This window comes from Oncorhynchus kisutch, linkage group LG3, assembly GCF_002021735.2.
Source record: "Oncorhynchus kisutch isolate 150728-3 linkage group LG3, Okis_V2, whole genome shotgun sequence".
Classification (NCBI taxonomy): domain Eukaryota; kingdom Metazoa; phylum Chordata; class Actinopteri; order Salmoniformes; family Salmonidae; genus Oncorhynchus; species Oncorhynchus kisutch.
This window is the reverse complement of record NC_034176.2, coordinates 62056357-62076377: the sequence shown is the minus strand read 5'-3', so window position 1 is coordinate 62076377 and position 20021 is coordinate 62056357. Positions and strand designations below refer to the sequence as shown.

The window sequence follows — 20021 nt, the reverse complement described above, 5'->3', positions numbered from 1 at the left end:
GGCTTGCAAGCCGAAGAACACCATCCCAACCGTAAAGCATGGGGGTAGCAGCATCATGTTGTGGGGGTGATTTGCTGCAGGAGGGACTGGTGCATGTCACAAAATAGATGGCGTCATGAGGAAGGAAAATTATGTGGATATATTGAAGCAACATCTCAAGACATCAGTCAGGAAGTTAAAGCTTGGTCGCAAATGGGTCTTCCAAATGGACAATGACCCCAAGCATACTTCCAAAGCTGTGGCAGAATTGCTTAAGGACAACAAAGTCAAGGTATTGGAGTGGCCATCACAAAGCCCTGAGCTCAATCTCAAAGAAAATTTGTGGGCAGATCTGAAAAGGAGTGTGCGAGCAAGGAGGACTACGAACATGACTCAGTTACACAAGCTCTGTCAGGAGGAATGGGCCAAAATTCACCCAACTTATTGTGGGAAGCATGTGAAAGGCTACCCGAAACATTTGACCCAATTCAAACAATTGAAAGGAAATGCTACCAAATACTAATTGAGTGTATGTAAAGGAAACCCTCCTCTCCACTCCTCGCCCCTCGTCTCCGCCTAGCTAGCCCTTCGTTATCCCTCTGATGTGATTCTCACTGACAAACTGGGTTAATGGAACAAATTGTAAGAATTTATTACCATTACCAATCCAAGATGGCGTAGCAGTAAGTCGTCCTGTCGTGTCGTGTCCCTGTATATTTTGTTTATATTTTGTTTATTTTTCGTTTTTTTACATATTTTTCGTTTTTTACATAGCTATCCCTTTAAAAACATTTTGCTAAACCTAAGCTTCCAAATACGCTGGATCTTCACAACTAGCTATCTAGCTAAACCGCAACCCTGGACGATTACCCCTGGCTAGCGTTTCCACCCACTTAGCTTGAAGCTAGCCCGGCCTGCGCTACCACCGTAGCATACTCCTGAGCTACAATACCCGGGCCCACGACCGGTCTATCGATGTCACCGCATGAAGAGGAATAAACAGACTCACCCCATCGCGACGTCCCCCAAAGGCTAACTCTCTAGCCCTCGCTATCTCCCTGCTTGCTAATTCGGCCTGCTAACTGCTAGCTTGTCCAGCTCCGGTCCGCTAACTGCTACCTTGTCTAGCCCGGGCCTACAAACTGTTAGCTTGTTAGCACAGGCCTGCTAACCGCCTGAATCGCCGCGTCCCAAACGCCCACCGGACCCATATTTACTTTCTATCTCTTTTGACTTTTAATTTGTTTATACCTTCCGGAAACCTGCCTCACCCAATGTGATACGGAATCGCTATTATTTTTTATTTATTTTTAGAACACACTCAAGAACCTCCAGAAGCTAACCAGCTAACTAGCTACAAGCTATTTAGTCATTGTTCGTTTTTTTAACCTGGATAACACTCGCCAGTCCAGCTTCCCTTCCCCATCCACCGCTGCCCCCTGGACACTGATCTCTTGGCTACATAGCTGATGCACGCTGGACTGTCCATAAATCACGGTACTCCATTCTGCTTGTTTGTTTTATCTGTTGGCCCCGTTGCCTAGTCTACGCCATTTTACCTGCTGTTGTTGTGCTGATTAGCTGTTGTCTCACCTACTGTTTTAGCTAGCTTTCCCAATTCAACACCTGTGATTACTGTATGCCTCGCTGTATGTCTCTCTCAAATGTCAATATGCCTTGTATACTGTTGTTCAGGTTAGTTATCATTGTTTTAGTCCACAATGGAGCCCCTAGTTCCACTCTTCATACCCCTGATAACTCCTTTGTCCCACCTCCCACACATGCGGTGACCTCACCCATTACTACCAGCATGTCCAGAGATACAACCTCTCTCATCATCACCCAGTGCCTGGGCTTACCTCCGCTGTACCCGCACCCCACCATACCCCTGTCTGCGCATTATGCCCTGAATATATTCTACCATGCCCAGAAACCTGCTCCTCTTATTCTCTGTCCCCAACGCTCTAGGCGACCAGTTTTGATAGCCTTTAGCCGCACCCTCATACTACTCCTTCTCTGTTCCGCGGGTGATGTGGAGGTAAACCCAGGCCCTGCATGTCCCCAGGCACCCTCATTTGTTGACTTCTGTGTTCGAAAAAGCCTTGGTTTCATGCATGTCAACATCAGAAGCCTCCTCCCTAAGTTTGTCTTACTCACTGCTTTAGCACACTCTGCTAACCCTGATGTCCTTGCTGTGTCTGAATCCTGGCTCAGGAAGGCCACCAAAAATTCAGAGATTTCCATACCCAACTATAACATCTTCCGTCAAGATAGAACTGCCAAAGGGGGAGGAGTTGCAGTTTACTGCAGAGATGGCCTGCAAAGTAATGTCATACTTTCCAGGTCCATACCCAAACAGTTCGAACTACTAATTTTGAAAATTACTCTCTCCAGAAATAAGTCTCTCACGGTTGCCGCCTGCTACCGACCCCCCTCAGCTCCCAGCTGTGCCCTGGACACCATTTGTGAATTGATCGCCCCCCATCTAGCTTCAGAGTTTGTTCTGTTAGGTGACCTAAACTGGGATATGCTTAACACCCCGCCAGTCCTACAATCTAAGCTAGATGCCCTCAATCTCACACAAATCATCAAGGAACCCACCAGGTACAACCCTAACTCTGTAAACAAGGGCACCCTCATAGACGTCATCCTGACCAACTGGCCCTCCAAATACACCTCCGCTGTCTTCAACCAGGATCTCAGCGATCACTGCCTCATTGCCTGTATCCGCTACGGAGCCACAGTCAAACGACCACCCCTCATCACTGTCAAGCGCTCCCTAAAACACTTCTGTGAGCAGGCCTTTCTAATCGACCTGGCCCGGGTATCCTGGAAGGACATTGACCTCATCCCGTCAGTTGAGGATGCCTGGTCATTCTTTAAAAGTAACTTCCTCACCATTTTAGATAAGCATGCTCCGTTCAAAAAATGCAGAACTAAGAACAGATACAGCCCTTGGTTCACCCCAGACCTGACTGCCCTCGACCAGCACAAAAACATCCTGTGGCGGACTGCAATAGCATCGAATAGTCCCCGTGATATGCAACTGTTCAGGGAAGTCCGGAACCAATACACGCAGTCAGTCAGGAAAGCTAAGGCCAGCTTCTTCAGGCAGAAGTTTGCATCCTGTAGCTCCAACTCCAAAAAGTTCTGGGACACTGTGAAGTCCATGGAGAACAAGAGCACCTCCTCCCAGCTGCCCACTGCACTGAGGCTAGGTAACACGGTCACCACTGATAAATCCATGATTATCGAAAACTTCAATAAGCATTTCTCAACGGCTGGCCATGCCTTCCGCCTGGCTACTTCAACCTCGGCCAACAGCTCCGCCCCCCCCGCAGCTCCTCGCCCAAGCCTCTCCAGGTTCTCCTTTACCCAAATCCAGATAGCAGATGTTCTGAAAGAGCTGCAAAACCTGGACCCGTACAAATCAGCTGGGCTTGACAATCTGGACCCTCTATTTCTGAAACTATCTGCCACCATTGTCGCAACCCCTATTACCAGCCTGTTCAACCTCTCTTTCATCTCGTCTGAGATCCCCAAGGATTGGAAAGCTGCCGCAGTCATCCCCCTCTTCAAAGGGGGAGACACCCTGGACCCAAACTGTTACAGACCTATATCCATCCTGCCCTGCCTATCTAAGGTCTTCGAAAGCCAAGTCAACAAACAGGTCACTGACCATCTCGAATCCCACCGTACCTTCTCCGCTGTGCAATCTGGTTTCCGAGCCGGTCATGGGTGCACCTCAGCCACACTCAAGGTACTAAACGACATCATAACCGCCATCGATAAAAGACAGTACTGTGCAGCCGTCTTCATCGACCTCGCCAAGGCTTTCGACTCTGTCAATCACCATATTCTTATCGGCAGACTCAGTAGCCTCGGTTTTTCGGATGACTGCCTTGCCTGGTTCACCAATTACTTTGCAGACAGAGTTCAGTGTGTCAAATCGGAGGGCATGCTGTCCGGTCCTCTGGCAGTCTCTATGGGGGTGCCACAGGGTTCAATTCTCGGGCCGACTCTTTTCTCTGTGTATATCAATGATGTTGCTCTTGCTGCGGGCGATTCCCTGATCCACCTCTACGCAGACGACACCATTCTATATACTTTCGGCCCGTCTCTGGACACTGTGCTATCTAACCTCCAAACAAGCTTCAATGCCATACAACACTCCTTCCGTGGCCTCCAACTGCTCTTAAACGCTAGTAAGACCAAATGCATGCTTTTCAACCAGTCGCTGCCTGCACCTGCATGCCCGACTAGCATCACCACCCTGGATGGTTCCGACCTAGAATATGTGGACGTCTATAAGTACCTAGGTGTCTGGCTAGACCGCAAACTCTCCTTCCAGACTCATATCAAACATCTCCAATCGAAAATCAAATCAAGAGTCGGCTTTCTATTCCGCAACAAAGCCTCCTTCACTCAAGCCGCCAAGCTTACCCTAGTAAAACTGACTATCCTACCGATCCTCGACTTCGGCGATGTCATCTACAAAATGGCTTCCAACACTCTACTCAGCAAACTGGATGCAGTCTATCACAGTGCCATCCGTTTTGTCACTAAAGCACCTTATACTACCCACCACTGCGACTTGTATGCTCTAGTCGGCTGGCCCTCGCTACATATTCGTCGCCAGACCCACTGGCTCCAGGTCATCTACAAGTCTATGCTAGGTAAAGCTCCGCCTTATCTCAGCTCACTGGTCACGATGGCAACACCCATCCGTAGCACGCGCTCCAGCAGGTGTATCTCACTGATCATCCCTAAAGCCAACACCTCATTTGGCCGCCTTTCGTTCCAGTACTCTGCTGCCTGTGACTGGAACGAATTGCAAAAATCGCTGAAGTTGGAGACTTTTATCTCCCTCACCAACTTCAAACATCAGCTATCTGAGCAGCTAACCGATCGCTGCAGCTGTACATAGTCTATTGGTAAATAGCCCACCCTTTTCACCTACCTCATCCCCGTACTGTTTCTATTTATTTACTTTTCTGCTCTTCTGCACACCAATATCTCTACCTGTACATGACCATCTGATCTTTTATCACTCCAGTGTTAATCTGCAAAATTGTAATTATTTGCCTACCTCCTCATGCCTTTTGCACACATTGTATATAGACCCCCCTTCGTTTTCTACTGTGTTATTGACTTGTTAATTGTTTACTCCATGTGTAACTCTTTGTTGTATGCTCACACTGCTATGCTTTATCTTGGCCAGGTCGCAGTTGCAAATGAGAACTTGTTCTCAACTAGCCTACCTGGTTAAATAAAGGTGAAATAAAAAAAATAAAAAATGAAAAAAAAACTTCTGACCCACTGGGAATGTGATGAAAGAAATTGAAAAAAGCTGAAATTAATCACTCTCTACTGTTATTCTGACATTTCACATTCTTAAAATAAAGTGGAGATCCTAACTGACCTAAGACAGGACATTTTTACTAGAATTAAATGTCAGGAATTGTGAAAAACTGAGTTTGAATGTATTTGGCTAAGGTGTATGTAAACTTTCGACTTCAACTGTATATGGGGCAAAGAGGAAATGGTAGTCATTAAAAAAATCACCTATTATTTTCACACAGAGTCCATGCAAGTGATTATATGATTTGTTAAGCAGTATTTTACTCCTGAACTCATTTAGGCTTGCTATAACAAAGGGGATAAATACTTATTAAATGACTATATTTTTGTTATTAATTTGTAAAAAAAACTGTAGAATTTTCTTTTCACTTTGACGAGTATTTTGTGTAGATCAATGACAATTTTTTTGTAACGCAACAAAATGTGAAGAAAATCCAAGCAGGGTTTATACATCTAATACCCACTTTAAAGCTAGCAATTAAGGTAGCTAAAAACACTTAATACTGAGGAATAGAATATCTTCAGAGTGAAATAAAGCTTGGCAAAAGACCCCATGTGAAATCTTCTAACTCCGGTGTACCATGAACCCATGTCTGACCTTTCTCCTTGTCCAGGGGGGGCAGGATGCTGTTGTCCCGGCAGACTTTGAAGTAGATCTCCTGTTCTACGCCCTCGGGGATGGCCCCCTGTGGGATGATGATGCTGACACCCGTCTCGATGGAGCTCAGCACCCCTCCATTACAGTTGAAGACCCCCCGGGCCGTGGCCACCACCGTGTGACCTTCATCCTCATCATCATCCTCCAGAGCACTGGGGCTACAGGGGGAGAGAGTTGTCACAGTCAGATACCAGAACATGGAGCCAGTTAGAGCCCGCCTCTGAAACATTTGTGACAACTTCTGGACGGACAAAGGCATTGGTATCATTCAATGTGTAAACTATAGAACTGTAAGAAACATGACCATGTGACTTTCTTTTCTCTAGCCAAGCATAGAAACACTCCACACTCCTGGTGTGTTACTTCCATAATACATGAAGCGAGGTGATAACACTATAATCTACATATTATAACTGAACCCAGTATAGTTCAGCCAGTGGGTAGGATGCCCCTCTAGGGGTGATGTTGAATCCTCTCACCTGACAGGGATTGCCTTGGGCACAGCGTTGATGTTGTTGTGCTGGTACTTGGACCTGTTGTCCATGGTGCGTGTGAAGGTGTCCATGCCAGAGTCCAGGTCTGTAGGCTGGGGAGAGATCTGGGGCTTGGCTGGGGCTGTGCTGTTGGCCGGGGCCTTGATGGCTGGGGTCAGGTCTGTTTTGTTGTTGGGCAGCAGGTTGTGGTTGAACTTGGGGCTGTCAAACTTCCTCTCGAAGGGCTTGGCCGAGTTGGTGTAGGGCTTGGGGACGTAGCGGTTGTAGCTAGTATTGGCTGGGGCCTTGGGCTGGTCCTTCATTGCCATACCGTTCACTGGAGACTTCTCAGGGTAACTCTTCTGGGGCAGGTAGTTTGTCGTGACTGTGTCTGCTTTGGGAGAGTCATGGGGATCTGGTAAGTGAGTCACAGTGTGTGTGTGTGTGTATTATATTTATAGATGAAAATACCGCATGTAGAACTAGACTAGTGTGTGTCCTACACTACTGTGCTTACCCTCAGATGAGGTGGGTTTGGGTAGTATGGCAGGTGGGGCAGCGGGGGTAACCTGGGGAACGGGTTCATATCTCCTCTCCACAGGACTGACCTTCTCCACTGACTCTGCCCTGTAAAAAAAACACAAGAGCACATTCAACCAATGTCACAACGATGGCACAAACATTTGGGTTTAAGGTAAAGAATAATTCAGGCCAGGGTTATAATGTATCACAGTTTGTCACACTTACTACTTCAAAAATATACACTTAAACAGAGATACATCAGTGATGTGCCATGTATCCTCAAGAGAAAGGTTCAATTACCGCAGTCCAGTTAGTCTGTTAGTTTTAATAATACACAGTGGCTCCATCTAGTTAATTGACTGTATTCATTTACACAGATTGCTTCTACAAAACACACTTTAAAATATGCTTTCCACTACTAGTGCCCATAAAACCTTACAGTGCAATTGATTATGTTGTAGCAGTTACAAGTGAATGGTTTTGTTAATTAGGTAATTACAGAATGGGGCAAAAACCATGTAGACATGGCCCTACTAAAAATAAGTTTGTCAAAACAACACATAGGAGAATGGAGCACAGCAATACTGAAGCAAATAGCAATACTGGCGCATACAGTGCAGCTTTGACATCCAAAGTAGCCTGAATATCTTGAGGCAAGTTTTACAGTGGTAAAACACCTTGTATGAACAATGAAACCTATTGTTGATAGTTGATAGAACGAATAAAATAATACTGTGATGGTATCTTTACCTTCCCACACTTAATCTTGTATCTTTGGCATGGTCTTTGACTGAAGCGGAGATTGCACACAGTGTGGTACATCAAAGTAACCCTTCTACTGCCGCCCAGGAGGATAACAAAAAAAACACAGCTGGTCTTCAAAACATAGTTTTTCATTTGTCAGTATGGGCCAACCACCAACTCTGTCCTTTCAACTATAAGAGGACCATTTCCAAGACAGGGTGAATCAATGTTCTGGTGGCGGCAGTGTGTGTTGCTGAGAGATATACCGTAGCCTAGCTTTAGACCCCAGGAGTAGTGTGTGTGTGTGTAGCCAAGATAAAAAGCTTTAGATCCCCATGAGGTTTCTGTCTGGTGAGTGTGCTGCAGGGGGAGAGTAAGCTATATTGTGTCTCCCACCAGAGTATGTGAGCGGAGCTTTCCAACCACTCCGCTAAAAAACGCTCCTCTCTCAAAAGAAGGAAAATAATAATAAAATGCTGCTCCAAATTTGCTCCATTCATTAAAATCACAATTTAAACAACACCCATCTATTTTAGTGACAACCTGGACCTACCATTTGGGTTTGAAGTATTGAAACCAAACCATATGGTTTGAATGAAAAGCATTTTAACAAACAACAGGAAAAGGTGACTGTAAGAAGCGCTCATCATTTCAAATAGGCTACACGTCGTATTAAACAGCATATAAACACTAAATAGGTCAGGAGTCAGACACGTAGCCAAAAATACATTATTTAGGCTATATTATTTCAAGGTTGTAGCCTACAAAGAAATACATTTTGAAGCATTTGCAAGTGCGACACTAGGCTGTCAGAGACATTAAGCACTCAGCAAAAAATATTTTGTTGTATTAAATCACTATAGTCTATAAATTGCACATATATACTGTGATTTACTTAAAATTAGATACAAATTAAACAGAAAAATGCCTTATTAGGCTCCATCTACAGTGCCTTTGAATTGAATTGTTAGAAACATGAGTCTGTGGCTTCATGTGATGGTACCTGGAGAGCCTGGAGAGCAGACCAATAGCGGAGAGTACCCTCTCAGCGCCACTGGTGATGATAAACACCCCCTAAACACTCTTGCCAGGCCGGGCTGGGATGCATAGTTTTTTTCTTTCTTTTTCCTGTTGGTAGGCCTAAAGGATTTTAGGTAAAATAACCCTATCAAAATAGAAAGATCCTTGGAAGAGGTAATATGCCAGGCCTATTGGGCCAAAATCAATGATGGCCCATTGAATAATAGAATGAAAATTAACTTAACTTTTTAGAGATCTGATCTTGAGTTTTTAAATACTTTGCTACAATGATACACTTAGCTAGCTACCCACCTCGTTCCTTTCTGTTAGCATGTGCATGTAGTAAGTACACCATCATGCTTTTGGGAAACCTATCTTTTCAGATGATTTAGTTGTGGATACTACATCACTGCACTCCCTCTTGCTCTTGTTCCTCCTCATCTTTGTAAGTCACCTTGATTTTTCACCTGTGTCTTTTATCAGTTTCTTTATGAAAACATTTAGGACACTATATGACAGTAGCTAAAGCAAGGGGCTACAGCAGCACACAAGTAGACAAAAAAATGCATGCTGGGCCGGGCATGCCCTGAGCTCATGAAGTGAGCGCTACTGGAGCGAAATTGGAGCGGGCTCCACTCCACTCCACTCACATACTCAGTCTCTCACTACAGTGATTTGATTTCCTACCACATATCCCAGAGAGAGTGACGCGTGGGAGTGAGTTACCTTGGGTAGTTGTATCCGGGATGTGCTTGTGGTTGAGCAGCAGGTTTGGTTGCGATGACAGGTGTTGTCTGAGGAGGTGCCTTGCCTGTGTCCAAGCTGCGCCGGTCAAAGTAGGACAGCTGTTTCCTGTAGTACTCCTCGTCTTCATCTGGGTCATAGTGGTTAGAGCGCACTATGTCATCATCGGACACCTCCCGGGGCTTCTGAGGCTCAGGGACTCTGAGGAGAGAGAAAGAAGGGATGAGGCAATGTTGGGAGGCTAATTAAATACCAGATAAACCATACATAAAGAAATTCCTCTAAAATATATTGTGGGGCGTTTGTTTCGATCTCTAAATCACTACAATTTAGCATATAACAAATCAAACAGAACTACAATGAAAACATCAGTTCTTCAATGATAAACATGTGTACACGACAGCCTCTGCAATATGCATGCAGCATATTACTAAAAGAGTAATAACCTCCAACTCTGCACATCAGTCAGTGTGCAGAGTTGGAAGGTAGTTTCTCTTAGTTTCCACCGAGGGGCGCTCCAAAATCAACAAACAGCAGCACCAGTGGTAGGCAGTGGCATTGTTTTACGGCAGTTAAATGCTTAACTTGCAAGCCCTACCCAACAGTGCAGTACTCATATAAAAAAGTAGAACTAATAAGAAAATACAAACAAAAAAAACAAGAAATATGAGGAAGCTATATACAGGGTACATGCACAATGTGCAGGGATACTGGAGTATTAAGGTAGATATGTACATGTAGGCAGGGATTAGGACTGGTAGCAGGATGAATAATAATAATAGTAAGCAGTATGGCAGCAGCATCAGTGGTGGGTATGCGCGGTGGTGAGTGTGTATTTCAGTGTTAATGTGAGTGTGCAAGTGTCATGTAAACAGGTCTGAAAAGTGACTGGTAGCAGGAATACATACATACTTATGGTAATATACATGTAAACAGGAGTGATAGTGATCAGTAGAAGGATAAATAGATACAGTACATACTAATGGCAATCAATAATCAATTAACAGCAGCGTAGTAATACAGCTAATCAATAATTATCTTGCTCTCCAATGCACTGTAATTTAAAGTAACTGGCCAGTGAAAATCTAACTTCAAAATTAATATTATGTTAACCTCTACGGATCGGTGTCCCTATACCGGGACGATTGTTGCTAACCTGCGCTAATGTGACTAGAATGACGTTGTAAGTAACAGCAAACTTTCCAGGACATAGACATGTCTTATATGGTCAAAAAGCTTAAATTCTTGTAGCTATTACAGTGAAAAAATACCATGCTATTGTTTGAGAAGAGTGCACAACACCCAAAAACTTTTATCATGGTAACTGGTTTGATACATTTACCTCTGAAGGTAAATAATGTAATCTTGCTCTGATTTGTCCTCCTGAGAGTCCCAGGGATAAAATGTTGCATAGTTTTGTTTGATAAAATCATTTTTTATATTCAAATGTAGGAACTGGGTTCTACAGTTTGAATCCCTGCTGTCTTATATTCTCCTACATTAATTTCACATTTCCACAAACTTCAAAGTGTTTCCTTACAATGCCAAGTAGCATTGTAAGAATTTGTTCTTAACTGATTTGCCTCGTTAAATAATGGATTCAAGGACATACATTTGCTGTATTAGAAGCTATTATTTACCATGATTGTCTTCAATATTTTATTTACACAAAGTTTGCAGATTTTCAATTCACTGTAATGGGATCCTGTTTTCTGATAACAATGCCTGCAATACCGCGGTCGGCCTTGAACCTCTGTGGCTTCAATGAGAGGGGGCAGTCGTTCTCCCCCGGGGTATGCTAACACCATTCCAACATAATTACCATTTTTGGAAGGAAAACTATTTCACTCATATTGTAATTGTTAATTATAGGTCATATTGTATAGAAATTTGGAATCACGACGTTACTTTAAGCTTTAAAACAGCAAGGATCTCTATCTGCCTCATGGAAAAATAGGTTGAATTGCTGGAAATTAGCTTGACAACTGACATTTTTTCTCTCCAATGCCAAGTAGCGAGGCTTTAAAATGTTCATCCCCACGGCCCAAGACTTGGTTCGCCCGGCCATGGTAAATCTCTATGTATGCAATTTTTTATTTAACTCTAGTTGTGTTCTGAATTTGATAACAAAAATGGTGGTCCCCAGGCCAAAAACCTTATGAGAACCCATGGTTTAGGATTCTGGTGGTCTGAGCCTTGATGCAACTGTACCACCTGCGGGACGGGAGTATGGAGAACAGTTCTCAGACACACCCTGGAATGTACGTCCCGGATGGCTGGGAGCTCACCCCCAGTGACGCGCTTTGCTGTCCGCACCTCCCTATGTAGGGCTTTCGGGTCGAGGACGATGCAGTTGCCATACCAGACGATGATACAACCAGTCAGAATACTCTTGAAGGTGCAGCTGTAAAAGTTCCTAAGGATCCGAGGGGGCATGTCAAATCGTTTCAGTCTCCTGAGGAAGAAGAGACACTGCTGTGCCTTCTTCACAATTGTGCTCGTATGAGAGGACCATGTTAAGTCCTCAGTGATGTGGACACAGTAACTTGAAGCTCTTGACGTTCTCCACTGCGGCCCTGTCGATGAGGGTGTGCACCCTCCCGTTTCCTGTAGTCCAAGATCAGCTCGTTAGTCTTGCTGACGTTGAGGGAGAGGTTGTTGTCCTGGAAGTCTCTGACCTACTTTCTGTCTTCGCCATTGGTGATCAGGCCTACCGCCGCTGTGTCGTCAGCAAACTTGGAGTTGGTGTCGTGCGTGGTCAGTCGTGGGTGAACTGGAAGTACAGGAGGGGGCTAAGCACACACGGAGTGGGTCCGTGAGGAGCCCCCTTGTTGAGGGTCAGCGAGGCGGAGGTGTTGTTGCCTACTCTTACCACCTGGGGTCAACCATCAGGAAGTCCAGAATCCAGTTACAGAGGAAGGTGTTCAGTCCCAGGGTCCCGAGCTTGATGATGAACTTGGAGGGCACTATGATGGGAGAGGGCAGTGTGGAGTGCAATTGATATCGCATCATCTATGGATCGGTTGGGGTGGTATGCAAATTGGAGTGGGTCTAGGGTGTCTGGGATGATGTTCATGTGTGCCATGACCAACCTTTCAAAGCACCTAATTATTACAGATGTGAGTGCTACAGGACGGCAGTCAATGTGGCAGGATGCCTTAAGAGTTTTTAGGAACAGGAATGATGGTAGTCAGCTTGAAACATGGGGATTACCGACTGGGACAAGGAGAGGTTGAATATGTCCTTGAAGAAGCCTGCCAGCTGGTCTGCACATGCCCCGAGGACACACCCTGGAATACCGTCTGGCCCTGCGGCCTTACGAGTGTTGACCCACTTAAAAACCGTTACTCATGTCAGCCTCAAAGAGAGATCACCCAGTCCTCCGGCTCCTCAGCGGGGGCCCTCATGCTGAGCTCTGTGTTGTTTTAGTCGAAGCACGCATAAAAAACATTGAGATTGTCTGGTAGAGAGGCATCGTTAGGCAGATCACGGCTTCCTTTGTAGTCCATCATTTACTGTAGCCCTTGCCACATGCGTCAGAGCCGCTATAATAGGATGCTACCTTGTTCAGATCTTGCCCTTTTGCTTGTTCGATGGCTCTGCAGAGGTCTAGGGGGACTTCTTGTATGCAATCGTGTCCTCAGCCATTGCCTCGTGGTTGGCTGCTATAGCCCTGTGAGCAGTAGATGTCCTTTAGCTTAGCACGCACCTCTGTGTTAATTCAGGGCTTTTGTTTGGGGAAGCAGCAAACCTTCACTATGGAGACAACGTCAGCGATGCATTTCCTGATGAACATATTCCAGTCAGCGTTAGCAAAGCAGTCCTGTAGAATAGCTTCTGCTCTGGTAGACCATTTTTCTATGGAGCACATCATGGGTCTTCCTGTTTGAGTTTTTGTTTGTAAACAGGAAGCAGGAGTGGCATGGAATTAAAATCACTGGCAACAAGAAAAGCAGCATCCGGGTGCATGGTTCCCTGCTCATTTATAGCCTTGTACAGTACATCAAGTGCCAGCTTGTTGTTGTTCTCCTGATGTGGAATATATACAGCAGTCACAATAACAGATCAAAAGTATCTCAGGAGGTAAAAAGGTCAGCATTTGACCATCAGGTATTTCAAGACGTGAACAATAGGACAAAACTCCATTTCACTGTGCTAGATTCTGCACACAATTTGCTGTTGATGAAGAGACATACCCCTCCCCCTCTGGATTTCCCTGAATCCGATGTCCTGTCTGCTCAGTGAACATAAGATATTGCAATTACGAGTCCCGTTGTTCCCAAATCGGCGAGAGGTCATCCATCTTATTATCAAGTGAGTGTACATTGGCCAAAAGAATGAAGGGAAGTTGTGGCTGGTTTTCCTTTTGCCTTTGTCTCATCAGGACGCCTTTTCTCCTGCCTCGTTTTCGCCTGTGTTTCTTCTTGGGTAGCCCGAAGATTTGGTTGGAGGTACACAAAGAGCCTAGGGCAGATGAGTCAAACTCGAAGTTGAACCCAGAATTGAGTTTAGTAACAGCCAGCCTGATGTTCAAAAGTATTTGACGATCATATGTAATGATAGCAGATAGATTTAGTGCAAAAAAAGTAGATAAACGCCCAAATAATAGCTAAGTTGGGGCGGCGCACGCAAGATGGCAGCCATACAATACAGTACACTGTCATATCTTCAAAAGTAATTTACTTTTCTAAGCCCTATTTCCCACTTCAGAGTGGATCACCTGATAGCCCTAACAAACACATCAGGCACTCAAAGATAAAGCAGCATCTGTTCTGTGATGTAGAATGTTTGTGTGTGTGTGTGTGTGTGTGTGGGGGGTGCAGTACTCCATTATGACTCATTTACCTGAACGACTTCTCCTGGTCCAGATTGCTGAGCGAGTTGGCTTTAGGAATGCACGCACCTGGTTTGGTGGGCAGATCTGCTGACTGTGGGAGCAAGATTGAAATGCAAATAAAATTCCTGGAAAAGTAAACCTTTACGGACATCACTTGGACCAACCACATATAATTAGAAGAGGTCTGGGTCAGGTAATCCTGTGAGCATTACCAGTGCTTGACTTGGACTGAAATAGGTTCCGGTACTCATTTTGAGTACTGTTTGTATTTAGGTGCAGAAGCTCCACAATACATGAGCTAATATTCTAGAAGAGGAACAGGAATATTTGAGCTCCTGCCCAGGCCAAGCACTGAGCATTACATACGTGCACAAGAGTGAGGTGTTTTCCAGATGCTTACCCTGAGCCCGAAGGTGTCCCCTGCCTCCTTGGCTCGGTCCACAGACACAGAGCGCTTGTTCTCAAACATCTTGACCCTGGACAGCACCGACTGGGCCCTTATGGCCGGGTCGTCCTCCGGCTCCACTCTGGGGGGAGGGGGAAGGAGATTGGGGGCTGTAGTGATCACCGTGTCCCCAGGTGAGGGACGGAGAGCCTCTGGTTGTGGTTTGGGGGCGGGCACGGGGGCGTCAAAGTTCATGATGGGTTCGTACTGTTGGGGCGGGAGCTTGTAGCCTCGGTGCTGAGGTGGTGCCTGGTTGTAGGCCGGCCCAGGTCCTGGCCGCTGGGCAGGCTCCCCCTGGTAGTACTGTTTAGGGGGCTCTGGAGAGCGTGTTGCAGGGGGATACGGGTGAGGCTCCTGGTCGTAACGTAGAGGAGCGTAGCCCCCTGGGCCGGATGGAGGAGACTCATCGTAGCGGATGGGCCCTGGTCCTGCAGGCTTTCCGTAGCGAGGTCGTCCGTTGTAGCCCAGCGGGGCCTCATCATAGCGCGGCTGAGGAGGGCTGTAGTCTTGCTTGGGTCCGTCTTCGTAGGACAGCCGTGGGTCGTAGCCATGCCCAGGAGGTTGCTGTTGCTGGTGGGGTGGTGGGCCAGAGGTCTGCTGGTTGTAAGGAGGCCACTGGTCATCGTAGTGAGGCACGCTTTTCTCGTGGTGCAGTTGAGAGTCGAAGTTACGATACTTTGGTTCGAGGTAGCCACCCCCGTCGTAGCGGTTAGGCGGGTGATCGTAATCTCTGTACAGGTGTTGGTCCTGGTACGGAGGCTGGGACTCGTAGGTCATGGGAGGCCCAATCGCCGGAGACGGCTTTACACCACCATGGTTCACTCTGATTGGCTCCTCCAGGTAGGGATCCTTCTTGTACATCTGAGGAAATAGACAATGGAAGAAACAAATGGTGAGTAATGGGATAAGAGCAACCAGTAGCACACATCCAATAAATAAATGTGTATATAAATATAACAATCAAGTAAGAGAAGACAACGTAGAATATTAAAACAGAAGATTAATAATGGCTGAAGAAGGAAGCAGAGGAGAAGCAGGGAGACCTGAAATAGAGACACTCAGAGGTAGGGGTTAAAGGTCAGGTCAAATAGAATGCAGGTCTGAATGTCAGATCACAGCAGCCAATACACACAGGAGCTCTCCATATATATCAATATATACACACACAACATACCACTTTAGTTTAAACTGCAACCCAAAAACAAAACCAACAAAGTTGAGACAAAATAAAATAAAAAATATATCTTGATAAAATTACAAGCCAAATTAAATGACCACAATAAGATATCTGGAACTTTAGAAGCAAATGTTTATCGTACAATGTAAACCATTTTAAAAACCATGGCATTTGAAAAGTAGTCATTGAACAACATAACTTTCTGAAGTTATTATTTACTTTAACTTCATGGGATGTTTAAAGTCCATAAAACGTATACTCCACAGTTGGAGCGGAATGGCTACATTTCAAATTCAGGGAATAAAACATCAATAAAATATCCAAAATACTGATTGATGACTTTAAGAGAATGTCGCCAAATCAATCTATATAATTAAATGGTCCATTCAGTCTGCATCAACCAATATACCACCACTATCTGTTCTATTGCTACGTTTAAACAGAAAAGAGAAACCAACTGAAACATGTTGTAGCCATGCAAAGAGGGTAAGCAACAGTGAGAGCCTCAGGTTCTTCGCTGCTCTTCTCTATATAGGTACCACACCAATGCAGCAATCAGTCTATATTCTCCTCCAAGAAGCCCACTGTTGTTTACGAGTGCTCAGATACACACAGTCTCTCTCTCACTCTCTCTCAGAAGCACACAGTGGACAGCGGGCAGGCATGCAAGAGTGAAAGGAAAGCGTGTGACGGGCGGTACACAGGCAGGCAGCGACAGGCCACAGCAGACCGACAACGGGGTCGGCCGGGGCCAGGCCACGTCCAGACGATGGGTACCTGTGGTTCTGAACTGGGCGGTCCGGATTGTAGGGGTTCGGGTTCGAGCGTTGGGGCCGGGGCCAGGGGCTGAGCTAGATCAGGGGTGGGCATCCTAAGCCAGTCAGCCTTGGGGCCGGGGCCTGGGCTGGGTTCGCTCTGGAGAGCAGCGATAGGGCCAAGGCTTAAACCATGGCTCAAACCAGCTACACCATTTACGGTGTTGTCGACAGCAGGGGGCACTGCCTCTGTCTCAGCCAGTAACACAGGCTGCTCAGGCTGCTGAGGGAGGATAGGCATGGTGGCCGGAACAGCCTCTGCTTTCTCATTCTGTGAAGTGGTTCAGAAACGTTTAATACACGGTGCTACTGCACGAGGGAGATACACCCTCACTAATGTTAACGTTACAGCGTAACACAGCCTGCTCTGTACCTCCTCCACCGACCGACTCAGTAACTCACCATCCTCGGACCAAATTCAACTGATGGCTTTAGATGCTCAATCTGCCACGTAAGAATTCGCAGCAGGACAAAGTTTCTGTTGTTAATGTAGTCTGATTGGATTTTAATTCTAGATTACAGTACAATGTTTTGCTTTTCTTTTTTTCTCTTACACATCAGAAGACAAACTTTTCGTGGATATCATAACGGCCGAATCGACCCAGATAAATACATTTACAGCAATACGTGGTTAACACTGACATTTCCAACATGCACATAATACTTTCTGGTATCACGGTATCAGTCCGAATCACAAGTGAAACAACTAGGAAGAGCACATAGGTGGGGACCGATACAGACACTTGACAGACACAAACATTCTTCTCGTCAGTGAGAACATCGACATCAACAAAAACAGTCACACCTAACACAGGTCGTGAATACTGATTATAACAGTCACACTAACACAGGTCGTGAATACTGATTATAACAGTCACACTAACACAGGTGGTGAATACTGATATAACAGTCACACTAACACAGGTTGTGAATAGTGATATAACGGTCACACTAACACAGGTCGTGAATACTGATATAACGGTCACACTAACACAGGTCGTGAATACTGATATAACGGTCACACTAACACAGGTCGTGAATACTGATATAACGGTCACACTAACACAGGTCGTGAAAGGTGATTATAACGGTCACACTAACACAGGTCGTGAAAGGTGATTATAACGGTCACACTAACACAGGTCGTGAATACTGATATAACGGTCACACTAACACAGGTCGTGAATACTGATATAACGGTCACACTAACACAGGTCGTGAATACTGATATAACGGTCACACTAACACAGGTCGTGAAAGGTGATTATAACGGTCACACTAACACAGGTCGTGAAAGGTGATTATAACGGTCACACTAACGCAGGTCGTGAAAAGTGATTATAACAGTCACACTAACACAGGTCGTGAAAACTGATTATAACAATCACACTAACACAGGTCGTGAATACTGATTATAACAGTTACACTAACGCAGGTCGTGAATACTGATTATAACAGTCACACTAACGCAGGTCGTGAATACTGATTATAACAGTCACACTAACGCAGGTCGTGAATACTGATTATAACAGTCACACTAACGCAGGTCGTGAATACTGATTATAACAGTCACACTAACGCAGGTCGTGAATACCGATTATAACAGACACACTAACACAGGTCGTGAATACTGATTATAACAGACACACTAACACGTCGTGAATACTGATTATAACAGTCACACTAACACAGGTCGTGAATACTGATTATAACAGACACACTAACACATGTCGTGAATACTGATTATAACAGTCACACTAACACATGTCGTGAATACTGATTATAACAGTCACACTAACACATGTCGTGAATACTGATTATAACAGTCACACTAACACATGTCGTGAATACTGATTATAACAGTCACACTAACACATGTCGTGAATACTGATTATAACAGTCACACTAACACAGGTCGTGAATACTGATTATAACAGTCACACTAACACATGTCGTGAATACTGATTATAACAGTCACACTAACACATGTCGTGAATACTGATTATAACAGTCACACTAACACATGTCGTGAATACTGATTATAACAGTCACACTAACACATGTCGTGAATACTGATTATAACAGTCACACTAACACATGTCGTGAATACTGATTATAACAGACACACTAACACATGTCGTGAATACTGATTATAACAGTCACACTAACACATGTCGTGAATACTGATTATAACAGACACACTAACACATGTCGTGAATACTGATTATAACAGACACACTAACACATGTCGTGAATACTGATTATAACAGTCACACTAACACATGTCGTGAATACTGATTATAACAGTCACACTAACACATGTCGTGAATACTGATTATAACAGTCACACTAACACATGTCGTGAATACTGATTATAACAGTCACACTAACACATGTCGTGAATACTGATTATAACAGTCAAGCTTATTCTTGCTTTTTTCATTTTTTTTTTTCTTCAAAAATAAAAAAAACACGCACACAAACAACAATAGTGAATTAATACTTAAGTGGACACAAATGTTCTTTCCATCTTTTTTGTTTGTTTTGTGTTAGTAGATAATACTGTTTTAAAACACTGCTTCAATAGCGGCGCCAGAACACCCTCCTCACGCACACCACGGATTCGAGACAACAGGGCAGATGCACGGCTCTCATAAACGGTACCTGCTGGGCCGCTGGTGCCTTGAATCCGGCTGGGTCGATCCGGTTCAGGGGGTCGGGCTGCACTGTGTGTTGGTACCCGCCGTACCCCAGGGGCTCCTGGATTACTGGCGGGTCCTCTCGGACGGGCTCCGAGGAGCGGGTGATGGCGGGCTCAGTGGGCAGGCCCACCTCGTCGTTCAGCGTCTCGTCTAGTTCCTGGTCGGTGTAGGCCCCGCCCTCTGTGTCCGTGTCCTCGTAGTCGGAGGTGTGGCGGCTGTCCGTGCTGTACATGGAGTACTCACTGCCCGGAGCCGACAGGTACGACAGACGGTCATCATGCAGATCCAGGTCATCATCTGGAGCACCATCCGCCTGGGGAGACACGACAGGAGGACAGCAGGGGAGAGAGGGAGGGAGAGGGACAAGAGAGAGAGGGGGAAGGGAGATAAAGAGCAGAAGCAGCAACATTACAGTGAGGAGAGACAAAGAAAAACGAGAAATGAATGGCAAAGAAAAACGTATTAATGCACAAAATACATTGTATATTAAAAATGTCTGACATTTATTTTGAATTCAACATTTTCATTCAAGTGAAATGTATTA

General features: G+C 45.2%; 1 protein-coding gene across 24 annotated transcripts in view; it reads right to left on the bottom strand.

Moving 5' to 3' along the window:
• Positions 1-20021, bottom strand: part of tjp1a (tight junction protein 1a) — a 174938-nt gene that overhangs the window by 6128 nt on the left and 148789 nt on the right. For 11 of the 24 annotated variants that reach the window (XM_031810095.1, XM_031810087.1, XM_031810108.1 and 8 more), the window contains 8 exons: positions 19440-19790; positions 16738-17046; positions 14739-15644; positions 14347-14429; positions 9484-9702; positions 6989-7098; positions 6478-6865; positions 5939-6156 (listed from right to left, as the gene is read on the bottom strand). In XM_031810095.1, the coding sequence (XP_031665955.1) occupies positions 5939-6156; positions 6478-6865; positions 6989-7098; positions 9484-9702; positions 14347-14429; positions 14739-15644; positions 16738-17046; positions 19440-19790 (2584 nt within the window). The remainder of the gene's footprint in view (positions 1-5938; positions 6157-6477; positions 6866-6988; positions 7099-9483; positions 9703-14346; positions 14430-14738; positions 15645-16737; positions 17047-19439; positions 19791-20021) is intronic. The other 13 variants (XM_031810160.1, XM_031810132.1, XM_031810148.1 and 10 more) reach the window with 3 other exon arrangements.